Source organism: Mobula birostris, chromosome 29, assembly GCF_030028105.1.
Source record: "Mobula birostris isolate sMobBir1 chromosome 29, sMobBir1.hap1, whole genome shotgun sequence".
NCBI classification, from domain to species: domain Eukaryota; kingdom Metazoa; phylum Chordata; class Chondrichthyes; order Myliobatiformes; family Myliobatidae; genus Mobula; species Mobula birostris.
Genome location: NC_092398.1, coordinates 35,632,181 through 35,649,758, shown reverse-complemented (window position 1 = coordinate 35,649,758; position 17,578 = coordinate 35,632,181). Strand labels below are relative to the sequence as shown.

At 46.8% G+C, this 17,578-nt stretch overlaps 1 protein-coding gene across 1 annotated transcript; it reads left to right on the top strand.

Annotated features, from left to right (window-relative positions):
• Positions 1 to 1,728: 1,728 nt before the first annotated feature.
• LOC140190181 (probable G-protein coupled receptor 139) lies at positions 1,729 to 9,397 on the top strand. Its single transcript, XM_072246694.1, has 3 exons — positions 1,729 to 1,862; positions 6,177 to 6,289; positions 8,484 to 9,397. The coding sequence occupies exons 1-3, from the start codon at positions 1,729 to 1,731 to the stop codon at positions 9,395 to 9,397; spliced, it is 1,161 nt and encodes a 386-aa protein (XP_072102795.1).
• The last annotated feature ends 8,181 nt before the right edge of the window (positions 9,398 to 17,578 follow it).

The window sequence follows — 17,578 nt, the reverse complement described above, 5'->3', positions numbered from 1 at the left end:
AGACATTTTATAGACCAAATTCCAGTGAAAATGCGACCAATGCATAAACCAGTAAATACAGTAAATGCTAAAAGACTACAGACATTAATGATCATGATCACTTACTGGGAACACCAAAGAGTGCAAGAATAGTGTAAAATATCTTCTAGGCACTTGCTTTAATAAGCCCCGCGCTGCTGGTGTTGCAGTCAGCCCCCGTAATTAGAATTCTGAGCGCTCGCAGTACATCAGATGTTGCGAAATCTCCACGGGGACTGCGAGTAGAACTGATGTTCAAATGATTTTTTGATTTTAACTGGAATGGAGAGGTAACAGCCAAGATGAGTCACTGCTATTTATCGCTGAGAATTAGTTGGAAATCTCCTATAATTTAATGAGTGGAGTTGGTATTATCTTTGCTGTTGTTTACACCAGCGCCAATCCAGACCCTGATAGTTTTTGATACACTGGGCTCTGGTCATTTACGCTGTTTAATCTGGTTCCGGCGTCGTCGTGAATGTAGTGCAATCTCTCTGGTCCAGCATGATGTTCTCCAAAGCGGATATTCTTGTTATTTAACGCGGGGAGTGTGATGCACGGGCTGGTGATGCTCCACATCTGTTCCAGACAAACTGGGGTCAGGGTCCGGTGGAGCCCCTGACTGATCGGTGTCAGGGACAAGTGGAGTGAAATGCTAGGCGACTGGTCGCTGATGCAGCTTCCCTCTGCCTTCATACCGTTGCGATGTCCTACCATCGAGCCTTGGTTGGATCGCTCTTTCTCTGGAGCCACCCTCCCGCCCTGACCATATCGCCTTTGGTACCCCACCGAGAGCTTAGCTCCTGGCGCCTTCACACTCGGATCTCAAGAACACGCAAGCCTCCCACAGCGCGACAACGTGACGATCCTCGGAGAAGGTTCAGAGTCGTTACCCAAAAAAATATTAAATGCATCACGTCCGTAAGCATTGCCACGTGCGCGCGCGCACACACGCGCGCACACACACGCGCACACACACACACGCACACACACACACACACACACACACACACACACACACACACACACACACACAGGGGCTCGCCCTCTCACAAACAGAGGTCTCTCTCATACACACAGACACGCGCGCGCGCAAGCAAAAACACACACAGACACACACACATGCAGACACGCACACAAACGCAGACACACAAACACGCAGGGGCTCGCCCTCTCACAAACAGAGGTGTCTCTCTCATACACGCACACAGACACGCGCGCACACAGACAAAAACACACATACATGTGCACACAGACACACACACGCAGACACACACACACACACACACACACACACAGCGCGACGCAACATTTTAAAGCAATTCTGCTGTTAAGGCGAAACACTTCTATACGTCTTCAGAAGACAACAAGCTAACACAGCCCCTCAAATGAACACAATAATTTATGGGTGTTTATCGAAAATTAAAATCCACTTGCCATTCCTTGGCCCACTTACTCAGATGATCAAGGTTTGCCCTATAATTTTTGATTGCCTTCCTCAGTCTCCAGACTATGTTAGTGCCTGGAACGAGCTGCAGAAGCAGTGGTAGCAGATTGGATATTGGCGTTCAAAGGCCGTCATATAGACAGAAGGGTAGGCGAGGAAAGGAGGGGAGTGGACCATACGCATACGGATAAAGGACATTCTTCTCCGAGGATAGTCATCTTGACGTGGTGAACTGGCTGCGTGTTCCTGAAATCCCGAGAGCTATGCCCTCTGGAGCTTGGCTCCTGGCCGGGACACCTATGGCTGTAAAGGTCAAGGCGGAGGTTCCAGACAAGAGCGTTCCGAACAAGACCCCAGGGGTGAAGCTGGCGGAAGGTGATCACACATCACAACGGCAGTGAGGGCGGAGGGAGGCTGCAGCAGCGGAGGGTCCCCAGTCATGTTGCAATCCGCGCCACTGAACCCTGACCCCGCTCTGCCAAGGACCGTGTGGTGGCTGCCCGTGTGTCAACCTCCCCACGTAAAGCAAAGTCACGTACAGGCGTTCTCTTTTAAGGGATTTCAGCCTAATATCCCGGTTCTGTGGATCGAGATCGGCCTCTGCAGGACCCAAGAACCAACAATAGACATTCCCTTAGGAGACCATCATACTCGACTCATCATGAGCGCATGTCCTTGCGGCCAGGTTTCCTAGAGCTGTTGGGGCAGGTTTACACTAACTTGGCAAGGAGATGGTAACCAGAGCGATATGGCTGAGGATAGATTTACAAGCAGAGGCAGTGTGTTTTGAGACTGTCAGGAAGGACAGGCAGACGATAGGCAAAATTGCACTCAGTGGGATAATATACTGTGGAAGACACTAACAGTACGCTAGAAGTTCGAGAGTGTCAGGGGGCAGCTTCTCTTACTAAGGTGAGAGTCCTCGGGAACTGAAAGGTCTGAAGGTGGATAAGTTACCTGGACCAGATGGATTACACCCATGGCTGTGAAAGAGTTAACTGATGAGATTGTGGAGGCATTCACAAAATCGGGAAAACTGACGGATACAGGATTGGAGATGTTATATTTCATTACACGAAGTATACGGAATGAAGAAAGCGATCTTCTAGCGCAATTGGAGATTGGCAGGTTGAGTCTTGGCTGAAAGAGCTTAGCATCCAAGGATCCACATTGTAAGGAAAGGGCAGGCAGACAGGCAGAGGGGTTAGCGTGGATCTGTTGGGTTAAAAAGAATGAAATCAAATCCTTAGAAAGAGGTGACATATGATACGAAGAATCCCTATGGGTAGAGTTAAGAAACTGCAAGGGTAAAAACACCGTGATGGGCTCCGAACAGTAGCCGGGATGTGGGCTACAAATTACAACGTGAGATCGAAAAGACGTGTCAAAGGGGAATGTTACTGCAGTCATAGGGAATTTCAATATTTAGATAGATTAGGAAAATCAGGTTCGTTCCGGTTTGGGTGTTGTGTAATGAACTGGATTTGATTAGGAAGCTTGAAGGAAGTTGCCTGGATTGGGGGGCATGCCTTACGAGAATATGTTGAGTGAACTTGGCCTTTTCTCGTTGGAGCGACGGAGAATGAGAGGTGACCTGATAGGGGTGTATAAGATAATGACAGGCATTGATCGTGTGGATAGTCAGAGGCTTTTTCCCAGGGCTGAAGTGGCTAGCACGAGAGGGCACAGTTTTAAAGTGCTTGGAAGTAGGTACAGAGGAGATGTCAGGGGTAAGTTTTTTACGCAGAGTGGTGAGTGCGTGGAATGAGCTGCCGGCGACGGTGGTGGAGGCGAATACGATAGGGTCTGTTAAGAGACTCCTGGACAGGTACGTGGAGCTCAGAAAATTAGAGGGCTATGGGTATTTCTAAGGTAAGGACATGTTCGACACAGCCCAGATCCATGTTTCATGATTCAGCCCAGCTCATTGGATGCTTACCGGCACTGTAAAGCACTGTTATTATTTTATCTTGTTCTACCTCAATACTCTACGCATGAAATGCCAAGGTTAAGGGTGAAAGGTGAAAAGGGGATATGACGGGAAACTTCTTCGCTCAGACGGTGTAAGAGTTTGGAAAAGCTGCCGGCACAAATGCTGCACGCAAGCTCGATTTCAATGTTTAAGAGTAGTTTTGACAGGTACACAGATGGTAGGAATATATAGGGCTGTGGTTCCGGTGCAGATCGGTGGCAGTAGATGGGCCAAAGGGCCTATTTCTGTGCTGTACTTTTCTATAACCCTATGACTCTATGAACAGTATGCAAGACGAGATTTTCACTGTATCTCGGTACGTGTGAAAATGATAAAACAATACCAATATCAAAAATACTTCTGGTCTACCACCTACAGGAAAGACCGAAAGAGTGGCAGGGGGTTGGGTGTTGCCGGGACTTGAGGACCTGAGTTATACAGAGAGGTTGAATAGGATAGGGCTGAATGACGGGAGATTTGATGCAGGCACACAAAATGATGAGGGGTATACATAGGGTAAATTCAAGCAACCATTTTTCACCGCGGTCGGGTGAGTCTAGAACTAAAGGTTATAGGTTAAGGGTGAAAGGTGAAAACAGGAAATCAGGCTTCCTTCTATGGTCTCTGTCTATGCTCCTCGCTGCTTCAGTAAAGCAAACGTAACATACAAAGACTCAGCCCATACCGGACTTCTCCCTCTCCCATCGGGCGGAGATGCAAAACCTGAAACCAAGCTCAAGCACAGCTTCTACCACCGTATGACAGGCATAGGACGCTACAACATTGCAACCGGCTATTCGGCCCATCTACTCTGTGCCGAACAAATATTCTGCTTAATCACATTGACCCGCACCCGGGTCGTAGCCTTCTGCCCTTCCCATCCGTGTGCCTAGCCAAATTTCACTTACAAGTTGAGATCGAACCCGCTTCCACCACCCGCGCTGGCAGCTCGTTCCACACCCTCACCACCCTCTGAGTGAAGAAACTCCTCTTCATATTCCCTTTAAATATGTCACCATTCACCCTTTTCCCACCATATATCTCACACCCATCACTCCCTGTGCTTATCAAGTTCCTATTAAATATCTCCCCTCTTACCTCATAACTGTACCATCTTTCTTCCCTAACTTTGCCAAAACACTGCGCATTCACCCTACCTATGCCCCTCGTGGTTTCATACAGTACTGTGCAATGCTCTTAGGCCCCCTAGGTTTTATTCTACGATTTCAGATGATAGGGCCTCCACCGAGCCCTAATCTCAATATCATCGAGGCTGGGATTACCTGGAGAGACAGGAGCAAGCCAAAGTCCACAGGAGAACTGTGGCAAGTTTTCCAAGATGCTTGGAGCTACCAACCGACCGATTTTCTTATACAACTGCATGTCAGTGAGCCTAAGAAAATAGATGCAGTTTAAAGACAACGGGTGGTCACACCAAATACTAGTTTGATTTATTTATGTTACTATTTGCTGCTCTTAATATATTTTCTATATTTCGACACGTTTTATTCCGTTATTTTTGAAAACTTCTTCGCTTTACAGATTTCTTTTTACACGTCCTTAAGGCCTTTACACGATACTGCACATCTCTACTAAAGGTTGTCCTTCAGTCTCCTGAACTCCAGTAAAAACTTCCTATTCTGCTCAACCTCTCTCCATAACCCACTGTTTCGAGTCCTGGCCTAGGTCTTGCGCTTGGTCCACGTTGTGAAGATACCCGGGCGAACAAAGCTCGCGTGAATTTTGTGGATAGTTCACCTGGCAGTCGGTGCGTGGAGATGTGTGGCAATCTAACCGGTTGTTTTCCTTCGAATGGGCTAGGTGGCAAATAATTCTCTGAGATTTTAGGAGTTCATTCAGGAGTTTAAGCTGCCGTTGGAATGCCATGGAGTGTATTTTTCAGCAGCTGTATATCTTTACGGTTACTCAAAATAATATAAATCATTGTATTACCATTGGTCAGTCATTGTGCCACACAGCGACTCACTTAGTTCAGAGGCCTTTTGCACACTGAGTCGACGTCAAAATCGAAACATTCAACTAATTTACAGTTGCATTTATTAAGCATTTTATTGACGGGGTTCAGCGCAGAACAGTACATTCCGGCCCAACGAGCCGCTACGCCCAGCAACCCACCCACCTCTAGCCTAATCACAGAAAAGTTATTGGAGGAAAACGGAAACCCACGCCGTCACGGGAAGAACGTACAACGTCCAGAACTGTAATTGCGTCGTGCTATCCACTACGCCCCGTGGTGCCCATTAATCTAACAATTATTCATTGTTCTCCACTCATACACGTACACATAGACAAATAATTTATATTTAACTGATTAATTCTGCCCAGCTCGTCTCCTGCAATTATGAAGCATTCATTTACATTTATCTAGCAGTTAATCAAACTTTCTCTGTTCTCGCCTCATACACACACACACACACACACACACACACACACACACACACACACACGCACTTACACACGCGCGCGCATACACACACACAGATACACACACACACACACACACACGCACACACACTTGACTTACTTTTAATTAAATAGTTTTCCAGTTCACTGTCAGCCCGAAGTATTCCTAATTACTCCCGTGCCTAATTGGATTTTCTTTGCTGAACTTGTAAACACATATACATTTAAGAATGGTGCAATCTCGGTGTCCCCGAGGAACTGACACACATATAATTCCCTCTTTCTGTCGGTGCACCGTGCCATTGCTTCACTTAGAGAGATCTTGCGCGGCACCAAAATTGCACATCGCTTCACCAAGAAAATGAGAGAAGTATTTAACGACTTCAGAGAAATGTTCTACCTGGCCCTCACAATTGCTGGTGTGCCAGGTATGTGACAAGAAGCTTTCCATGTGTCTGAACGTTTGCTAAATGTTTGGTATAAAGAAAGCAGTGGACAGCTCGCATTTGGAGTATGATGAGCTGCTTTGGGTCTCTTACCTAAGAGAGGATTCGAGTTGGCACTGGAGATGGTCCCGAGCAGATTTGTGAGAATGAAAGGGTTAATGTATAAGGCGTGGTTGGTGGCTCCGGGTCTGTACTCACTGGAGGGAGTGAGGAGTGGATCTCATCAAGTAACTAGACAGAGTGAAGATGGAGAGGATGTTTCCAATAGTAGGGGAGTCCAGTACCAGAAGGAACAGCCTCACAATAGAAGGACGTGTCTTTACAGCAGAGATGGGGAGGACTTTCTATGCCTTGAGGGTGGTGAATTTGTGGAATATATTGTCACAGACCACTGTTAAGGCCGATTATATTTAGACAAAACTTACGGGGAGAAGGCTGGAGAGTGGGGTTGATAGGGATAATAAATCAGCCAGTGAAGCAAATAATCAATGCAAGGTACAAATGCAAATACAGTGATAGTAGTAACAGATTTCTCTACCAATGTGTCCTTCCAAGAGCTGTGATACAGTGGAATGATCCTCTATTCGTGTAGCTAATTACCGCGGTTTACTACTTACCACCCACTGTGTGCCGCTGGCTGGATTGGGAGAACTGGCCTCAGCACCTGTATGTTTTCTAACTCTAAAGGAGAACTATTCATCTACCCGTCCGTCTGCCGATCTATTTATCTGTCTATCTGTCTATCTATCTATCGACCTATCAATCCATCCGTTTGTCTGTCTATCTGCCATGTTTCATTTCTTTACCCCCTGACCTCGGCACGACCTTTACCCATTCAGGCTCAGAGGTTACTGTCTTTTCCCCAGGTAAAGAAAATCAAAAACTGGAGAGCTTGGGTTTAACATGGAAACGTTAGAAAGGGGCCGGCGGGGCGGGTGTGGGGGTGGTATCTTCTTACAGAGAGGGCGACGCGTACATGAGACTGGCTGCCAGAGGAAACCATAAACACATTCTGCAGATACTAGAAATCCAGAGTAACACACACCATATTTTGGAGGTGCTCAGCGGGTCGGGCCGAAACTGTTCATCTGACCGGAAAGAAAGAGTGCGGAAGCGAAGAATCCAAGAGCTGCAGACGACACAGAGAGGCAGCAGTGAGAAAGGATCTCACTCAACTCCCGTCGAAAAGAACATTTAACTTCTCTCGGGGCAGACGTGCATCGAAGGCACTTCGCAGTGGAGCTTCAAAATCATAAAGCCCGAAAAATGTCCCATTGATAGATGCTGCCTGACCTGCTGAGTTCCCCAGAATGTTGTGCGTGTTATTGCTAGACGAAGTGATTGAAACGGGTACAGTGGCGTCTCAAAAGATAACCGAACAAAATGGACGGCTGCAGGGACGGTCAAGTCAAGTCAAATCGAGTTTATTGCCACGTGCACGAATACGGAGGGACACGGGTACAATGAATGCCTTGATTACAGTGGTATTGCAAGCACGCAGGTACGGATGACACGCAAAGTATATATTATGCATAAAATATACAGACAGTGAAGAATGGATAGATAAACAGACAGATAGATAGGCATATTATTCGGTGGAAACCATTCGGGTGGAAACGCTCTTGACATTTCGAGATTGCCAATAAGTTTGAAGGAGTGCAGAAAAAGATTACAAGGATGTTGCCAGGGTTCGAGGATTTAAGGAACTTTTGAAAAGGTTTATTCCCTGGAGCTAGGAGAACGAGGGGGGATTGGTTTGAGACATACAAAAATTATGAGGGTTATAGGTAAGGTAAATGCAAGTCGGTCCCCCCCCCCCCCCCCGAGGTTGGATGAAACTAGAAGGAGAGGTCATGGATTAAGGGTGGAAGGTGAAATATTTGAGCGGAACACAAAGAAGAAGCGTCTTTTCGCAGAAAGTGGTGACGGAATGGGACGAGGTGGCAGCAGAATTGTTGGGTGCGAGTTCAGTTTCAACATTTAAGATAAGTTTGGATAGGTACATTGATGGGAAGGATATGGAGGGCTATGGTCCAGATGCAGCTCAATAGGACTAAGCAGGATAGTAGTTCGGCACGGACTAGATGGGGCGAAGGGCCTGTGTCCGTGCAGTAGTACGCTGTGACTTTATGACTCAAATTATCGCAAAAGTCTTTCCCCGCTCTCTTCGTTGCAGTGAATTTAGCGGCGATTGTGATCCTCGCCCGGGGCAAGTGTGGCCTCTCTCCCTGCACCACTCGCTACCTCTTGTGGATGGCGGCGTCGGATTTCCTCGTCATTATCTTTGAGGTGATGCTGTGGCGGCTCAACTACTATTACTTGCCCACGTCCTTCCTGGACCTCAGCCGCGTGTGCAGTGCAGTCCTGGTCCTGCGGCACGCCTCGTTGGACTGTTCCGTGTGGTTCACCGTCGTCTTCACCTTTGACCGGTTTGTTGCTATTTGTTGTCAAAGACTAAAAATAAAATATTGCACCAAGGAAACAGCGGCCCTGGTTCTCGTGATGACCTCTATCCCGCTTTGCTTTAAAAACGTCCCCTTCTACTTTTCCCGTGAACCCCGCGAGACGATCGGCGGCGTGCCGTGGGGCTGCAACTATAAGGCCAGGTACTTCACCGATCCCCACTGGGTGGGCTTCGACTGGCTCGACAAGATCCTAACCCCGCTGCTCCCTTTCCATTCGGTGATCCTGCTCAATGTTCTGACCGTCAGGCACATTCTGATCGCCAGCAGGATTCGACAGGGACTCAAAGGTCAAGCGACCGGAGAGAACCGACGAGACCCAGAGGTGGAAAGCAGAAAAAAGTCTGTGGTCTTGCTCTTCACCATATCTGGTTGCTTTATAATTCTTTGGATGCCATCTGTTATAAATTTCTTATATTACAACATTACCGGTAAAGCTCCGGGTGACTACGGCTACGGTGCGGACGTCTTTAAGCACGTTGCATATATGATGCGGAATTTAAGTTGCTGTACGAATACATTTATCTATGGGGTGACGCAGTCTAAGTTCAGGGAGGAGCTGAAGAGCTCGTTGAAATATCCAGTGTCCAAAATTATTCAATTGATCAATAAATTAAAAAGTAACTGAGCATAGCCGCTTGTTTTTAGAACACAAATGCAACATTGTTTGCGTTAGTCTGGCGAGACCATGGATCTGCGCCCGGAAAGTCTTCACTCTCCAGGGTGCAGGCCTGGGCAAGGTTAGATTATGAGAACACACAGTCCTCATTTGTTGTCATTTAGAAATGCATGCATGCATTAAGAAATGATTCAATGTTCCTCCAGAGTGATATCACAGAAAAACGGGACAAACCAAAGACTAACACTGACAGAACCACATAATTGTAAAGTATAGTTACAGCAGTGCAAAATAATACCATAATTTGATAAAGAACAGACCATGGGCACGGTAAAAAAAAAGTCTCAATGTGCCAAATCGATCGACTTCTGAGTCCCCGACAGGAAGCGACAAAGGGAGAAACTCCCTGCCATAATCCTGCAGGCACTGACAACTTGCCGATGCATTGGAAGCACCTGACCACAGCCGACACTGAGTCCGTCCATCTGAAAACTTCGAGCCTCCGACCAGCCTCTCTGATACAGCCTCCTGAGTGCCATCCTCTGCCGAGCGCCTTCGACCTCACCCAGCCATCGAAACAAGCAAAGCTGAGGATTCGGGGCCTTCTGCTCCGGAGATTCCGGTTACCACACGGTAACAGTGGCAGCGAAGCGGGCGTTTCAGAAGTTTCTCCAGAGGTTCCTCTGTGCTGTCACGTCCATCTCCATCAAATCAGAATTGTACACGGTCCCCTACTTGACGAATAACAGACATCACCACTGAAGTGGCCGTGCATGCTGCGTCATGCCACCATCTTCTCCTCCTCCTCTATGGTTGTATGGAAGACCGGCAGTTGCCCATGCTGTAAGTCTCCCCTCTCCACGCCACCGATGTTGTCCAAGGGAAGGGCACTAGGGCCGATACAGCTTGGCACCGGTGTCATCACAGAGCAATGTGTGGTTAAGTGCCTTGCTCAAGGACACAACACACTGCCTCGGCTGGGGCTCGAACTCACGACCTTCAGATCGCTAGTCCAATGCCTTAACCACTTGCCCACATTGGTTACCATTTGTCTAATGTGGTGATCCAAAAAGGGCGCAACGGTAGCGCAATGCCTTACTGCTGTGGATTCAGTTCTCCCCGTAACCTCGTGTGTTTCCGATGGGTGCTCCGATTTCCTCCCATATTCCAAAAGGCTACTTATAGTTGGTTAATGAGTCATTGAAAATTGTGCTGTGGTTAGGCTAGAGTTGAACAAGTGGGTTGCTGGGCTGGTTGGGCATTGGGACGGAAGACCATAAGACCAAAAGACACAGGAGCAGAATTAGGCCATTCAGCCCATCGAATCTGCTCCGCCATTCGATCATGGCTGATCCTGGATCCCACAACCCCATACGCCTGCCTTCTTGCCATAACCTTTGATGCCCTGACCGATTTTCGTTTTAAACATACCCACAGTCCTGGCCTCCACGGTGTCCATGGCAGAGCATTCCACAGATTCACCATCCTCCAGCTTTTAAAAAAAATCCGCCTTACCTCTGTTTTAAAGGGTCGTTCCTCAATTTTGAGGCTGTCTCCTCTGGTTCTGGACACCCCACCAAGGAAGCACCCTCGCCAAATCCACCTTATCGAGTCCTTTCAACATTCGGTAGTTTTGAATAAAATTCCTTCCCCCCCCCCACCCTCGGCATTCTTCCGAATTACAGTGAGTACAGGCCCAAAGCTGCCAAACGCTCCTCATATGAATGCCCCTTCATTCCCAGGATCATTGCCATGAACCTCCTCTGGAGTCTCTCTAATAAGAACACATCTTCTCTCAGATACAGGACCCAGAACTGTTGACAATACTCCAAGTGCGGCTTAACTAGTGTCTTATAAAGTCTCAGCATTATCTCTGTGTTTATACCTTCTATTCCCCTTGAAATGAATGGCAACATTACAATTCCTTCTTTACCACAGACTCAACCCGTAAATTAACGTTCTGGGAGTCTTGCAGGAGGACTCCTGAGTCCCTCTGCACCTCTGATGTTTGAATTTCTCCCCATTTAGATAATAGTCTGGACTTTTGTTCCTTTTACCAAAATGCATTACCATACATTTCCCAACACTGTATTCCATCTGCAACTTTTTTGCCCATTCTTCCAGTTTGTCTAAGTCCTTCTACAATCGCATTGCTTCCTCAGCACTACCTACCCTTTGCTTTTCAGAGACCCTTATTTGTCAAAATTTTAGATGTCTTGTCGAATCTTCCCAAACCTTCAAGGAAGGTAGAGGCACTGTAGTGCTTTCTTCATAATTGTAGTTACATGCTGGGCCCAGGGCAGAAATGATACACCAAAGAATGTCAAGTTGCTGATCCACCTCACCTCTGATCCTCCTACGGGGGGCTGGCTCACAGACCTCCAGTTTTCTCTTACTGAAGTCAATAATCAACCATTCTGGTCCTGCTGACATTGACTGAGACATTGTTGTCATGTGGCACCGTTCGGCCAGAAGGTCAATCTCTCTCCTATATGCTGATCCGTCACCACCTTTGCTTCGGCCAGTGGCAGTGGTGTTGGCTCATTGGTCATGTGTGTATAGTTGGCTCGTTGGGCTGGTGAGGCCCGTTCCTGTGCAGAACCTCCGAATCGGGGATTCCCAACCTGGTGCTTACGGACCCCTTGTTTAATGGTATAGCACCAAGGCATAAAAAGGGTTTCGAAACCCTGCTCCAAATAAGTAAAAATAAACATGGTCAAATGGGAAGCCGATCGTTGGGACAGTTTTCCAAAACCGAGATACAATATGGATCCCAGGTGGGTGGCATTTCGCTGGCAGAATACCCTTCATACACCGTACCATTAATAATAACATATTAATTCTACTGCTGAACACTCTGACAGTCAGGAATACTTCAGTGGCCAATCACACCCAGAAGGGCCTGTGGGAGAACCGCAGTGACCCAGCTATAGGGACCAGGAGGAGTTTGTGAGTTTACACTCCGGTGACTCCACAGTGACCCAGCTATAGGGACCAGGAGGAGTCTGTGAGTTTACACTCCGGTGACTCCACAGTGACCCAGCTATAGGGACCAGGAGGAGTCTGTGAGTTTACACTCCGGTGACTCCACAGTGACCGAGCTATAGGGACCAGGAGGAGTCTGTGAGTTTACACTCCGGTGACTCCACAGTGACCCAGCTATAGGGACCAGGAGGAGTCTGTGAGTTTACACTCCGGTGACTCCACAGTGACCGAGCTATAGGGACCAGGAGGAGTTTGTGAGTTTACACTCCGGTGACTCCACAGTGACCCAGCTATAGGGACCAGGAGGAGTTTGTGAGTTTACACTCCGGTGACTCCACAGTGACCCAGCTATAGGTGACAGTCTCAGTGCAGAGAGCAGGTCATAAACGTCAGTGAAATATCCACTCACCTCAGTTGCTACAGTGATTAATAAAGAAAGCATGTGAGATGTGTCCTGAGACGAGTGTCAGCTTTCCAGTTCAAAAAGATGGTGATTGTCTTATCCAAAACCACAGCAAAAGTACAGAAACTGCACTGTGGTGAACACAAGTCTCTATAATGGGTAGCCAAAACCGCCCGATGCATCACCAGCACTAGCCATCCACCATCAAGGACATACACACAGAAAGGGCCAGCAACATTGTAAAAGATCCCGCCAACCAATGCTGAAAAATGTGAGGTGCTACACTTTGGCAGGACTGATCAAAATAGGACATACATGGTAAATGGTAGGGCATTGAAGAATGCTGTAGAACAGAGGGATCTAGGAATAATGGTGCATAGTTCCCTGAAGGTGGAATCTCATGTGGATAGGTTGGTGAAGGAAGCTTTTGGTATGCTGGCCTTTATTAATCAGAGCATTGAGTATAGGAGTTGGGATGTTAGGTTGAAATTGTATAAGGCATTGGTGAGGCCAAATTTGGAGTATTGTGTACAGTTCTGGTCAGCGAACTATAGGAAAGGTGTCAATAAAATTGAGAGAGTACAGAGGAGGTTTACTAAAATGTTGCCTGGGTTTCATCTCCTAAGTTACAGAGAAGGGTTGAACAAGTTAGGTCTTTATTCTTTGGGGCGTAGAAGGTTGAGGGGGGGACTTGACAGAGGTATTTAAAATTATGAGGAGGATTGATAAAGTTGACGTGGATAGGCTTTTTCCATTGAAAGTGGGGGAGATTCAAACAAGAGGACATGAGTTGAGAGTTAAAGGACAAAAGTTAGGGGTAACATGAGGGGGAACTTCTTTACTCAGAGAGTGGTAGCTGTGTGGAATGAGCTTCCAGCAGAAGTGGTTGAGGCAGGTTTGATGTTGTCGTTTAAGGTTAAATTGGATAGATATATGGACAGGAAAGGAATGGAGGGTTATGGGCTGAGTGCAGGTCGGTGGGACTAGGTGAGAGTAAGAGTTCAGCACAGACTAGAAGGGCCGAGATGGCCTGTTTCCGTGCTGCAATTGTTATATGGTTACATAACACTGCCCGTAGACTGTTTGCCCCACTCCCATCAGGTAGGAGGTGACGTACCATCCACACCAGGGTCACCAGAATCAGGAACAGTTACTTTCCCTAAGCAGTAAGGCCAGTCAAAACTTCCAAGCACTAACCCATCCCAGCACATCCCACCACCACCACTTTATCATTTCCTATCAGAGTCACCTCGTGTGAACACCCCTGTACCCAGCATCGCTTTATGTACAACAATGAATCTATGTATATATTGTATACTTGTAAACTTGTACTCATCGTGTTTTTTTTATTATTGTGTTCTTTATCTTTGTGCTTTTGTTTGTGTGTGATGCCTCCAATCTAAAGTAACAATTATATTGTTCACAAAAAATGATCCTGGGAGTGAACAGGTTAACATGTGAGGATTGTTTGATGTACTCATTGAAGTTTAGAAGATTTGTGGGGGGGGGATTTCATTGAAACTAATGGAATATTGAAAGACCTAAAAAAAATGGATGCTTCTTACAGTGGGTACGTCTAGGACAGAGGGCACAACCTCAGAATAGAGGGACATCAATTTAGAACAGAAATAAGGAGGAATTTCTTTAGCCAGAGGGTACTGAACATGTGGGATTCATTGCTGTGGAGGCCAAGTCATTGGATATATTTAAAGCGGAGGTTGATATGTTCTTGATGAGTCAGGGTGTCAAAGGAAAGGGGAGAGAACATGATGTTTTTGTGGCAGACAAGGTGAGGAAGAATTCTAAGGGCTTCTACAGATGGTCAGTGCAAAAGGATTGCAAGAGACAAAATTGGTCCTTTGGGAGATCAGAATGATAATCTATGCATGGATCCAAAAGAGATAGGGAGATCTTACTTTTTTTGGCATCTGTACTTACTCGGGAGATGGACCCAGATTTTATAAAAGTGAGGCAAAGTGGCAGGGAGGTCCTGGGTCCTGTACAGATCACAGCAGAGGAGGTGTTTGCGGTATTGAGGCAACTTAGAGTGGAGAAATCCCCAGTGCCTGACAAGGTGCTTCTCAGACCCTGTTGGAGGCAAGTGCAGACATTGCAGGGGCCCTAGCAGAGATACGCCATCATCCTTAGTGACAGGCGAGGTGCCGGAGGATTGGAGGATAGCTAATGTTGTTCCGCTCTTTATGATTGGCTCTAGGAATAAACCAGGAAATTATAGATCAGTGAGTCTGACATCAGTACTGGGAAAGTTATTGGAAGGTGTTGTAGGGGAACGGATATGTGAGTATTTACATAGACAGGGACTGATTAAGGATAGTCAGCACGGCGTTGTTCGTGGTAGGTCATGTCTAATCAATCTTGGTGTTTCTTGAGGAAATTCCCAGGAAAGCTGTTGAAGGCAACTCAGTCGATTTTGTTTACATGACTTCAGCAAAACATTTGACAAGGTCCCGCATGGGAGGTTGGTCAGGAAGCTTAAGTCACTGTGCATTCAAGATGAGGTAGTAAACTGGATTAGACATTGGCAGTGTGAGAGAAGCTGGAGAGTGGCAGTAGATGAGCAAGAGAAAACCTTCAGATGCTGAAAATCTAAGCAACACACACAAAATGCAGGAGGGACTCAGCAGGTCAGGCAGCATCTATGGATAAAAGTAAACAGTCAACATCTCAGACCAAGACTCTTCATTCAGGTTAGAGGAGCAACACCTTGTATTCCATCTGGGTAGTCTCCAACCTGATGGCACGAACATTGACTTCGCTAACTTCCAGTAATTCCGCCCCCCCCCACTTCCTTCACCATTCCTGTTTCCATCTCTCACCTTATATCCTTACCCACCCGTCACCTCCCTCTGTTCCTCCTCCCTCTTCCCTGACATCCATGGCCTTCTGTCCTCTCCTACCAGATTCCCCCTTCTCCAGCCCTTTATCTCTTTCACCTTTCAACCTCCCAGCTCTTTGCCTCACCTCCTCCCCCTCTCCCAGTTTCAGCTGCCACCTCGTACTTTTCCCTTGCCTCCATCCACTTTTTTACTTTGACTTCTCCCCGTCCTTTCCGGTCCTGATGACAGGAGGAAGGACCAATTGTCCCAAATGGGGAAGCCCATTTGTTGAAGATGGATTTCAGGTGACATTCGGAAGGTGGTATGTGCTTTCACACAGACCAGCGCTCAAGTTAATGACAACTTTAAAATGAGCTCCAACTAATCTGCACTTCGGACTGGATTAACTGCAATGGGCCCTTTTCAATTTTTTCCTTTTCTTTTTTCCTACTAACCGTTCAATAAAGCTGACATTTGTAAATATACTTTCTTTATAATTGTATGCAGTGTTATTTCTTGACAACGGTTAATTGCATGGGGGCAGTATTTACACAGTATTCTCACAGATCGGATTCGAGTGAGTGAGACATCCCAACTTCCCAGTTTTGGTGGGACCCAAGTATTACCAAGCCTAGACGTACAGAGTCTAAAGCTGGTTTTCTCACGGATGAGTCCAGTGGCTGTTAACGAGGGGCGAATGATCAACTTCTGTGAGTATATTTAAGGCGGAAGTTGATCGTTTCCTGATCGGTCAGGGCATCAAAGGATATGGTGAGAAGGCAGGTGTATGGGGTTGAGTGGGACCCGGGATCAGCCATGATGGAATGGCAGAGCAGACTCGATGGGCTGAATGGCCTAATTCTGCTCCTCTGTTTTTTAGTCTTATATTTCCTGTAGATAGGTGACCAAAACTGCACACAATACATCAAATTAGGTGAGACCGCTCTTTATTAGGCATCTCTATAGGGATACAGCTCATGTCGCTCCCGAACAGCCACTGGACTCATTGGTGAGAAAACCATCTTGACAGACTCTGTACATCTAGGAAATGTAAATAAGATTGAAGGAGTACGGAGAAAATTTACGAGGAGGTTGCTGGAACCTGAGATTCTGAGTTATAAGGAAAGACTGAATATTTTAAAACTTTATTCCCTGACAAGGTGTTGCCTCAGACCCTGTGGAAGGCAACATGGAAGATTAAGGGGAGTTTTGACAGAGCTATACAAAATTGTGAGCGGTGCAGACGAGGTAAATGCAAATAGGCTTTTGCACTAAGGTTAGGTGAGGCTACAACTAGTCACACCTTCAACCTCATGGGTTAAAGGTGAAACGTGAGATGTTTAAGGGGAACTTCTTTACTCAGATGCAAGTGAGAGTGTAGTACAAGCTGTCAGCATAAGTGGTGAATGCGATTTTGTTTTCAAAGTTTGAGAGAGTTTGGATAGGTACATGGATGGAATGAGAATGGAGGGATATGGTCCTGGTGCGGGTCAATAGGACCAGGAAGTTTAAACAATTCTGCATGGACTAGGCCGTATGAGGGGCCTTTTTCCATTTTCTATGACACTATGACCCTAAGGCAAGAGAATGGGGTTGAGAGGGATAATAAGTCAGCCATGATGGAATGGCACACACTGGATGGGCCAATTGGTCTAATTCTGCTCCTGTATCTTATGGTCTTACAGTGTTCCTATCAGCGTTCCGTACCTCTCCATCACGGACCAGGGACAATTATCCCGCACACTCTTGGGATGTAAGTGGAAATCGGAGCATCTGTTGAGAACATCAGAGGTTGGTTCCAGGGGAGCAGTGAAGCAGGACGTGGAATTCCATTTGGAGTTAGCTTATCAGTGGTGGAGGGCTATGGACTGGGTACAGGTCAATGGGACTAGTGGAATAAAGTTTCGGCACAAGACTAGAAGGGCCAAATGGCCTGTTTTCTGTACTGTAGTGTTCTACGGTTCT

Coding starts and splice junctions, on each gene's coding strand:
- LOC140190181 (XM_072246694.1), top strand. CDS start 1,729: ATGCCCTCTGGAGCTTGGCTCCTGGCCGGGACACCTATGGCTGTAAAG. Junction 1,863..6,176: donor GATCACACATCACAACGGCA/GTGAGGGCGGAG, acceptor TGCTTCACTTAG/AGAGATCTTGCGCGGCACCA. Junction 6,290..8,483: donor CACAATTGCTGGTGTGCCAG/GTATGTGACAAG, acceptor TCTTCGTTGCAG/TGAATTTAGCGGCGATTGTG.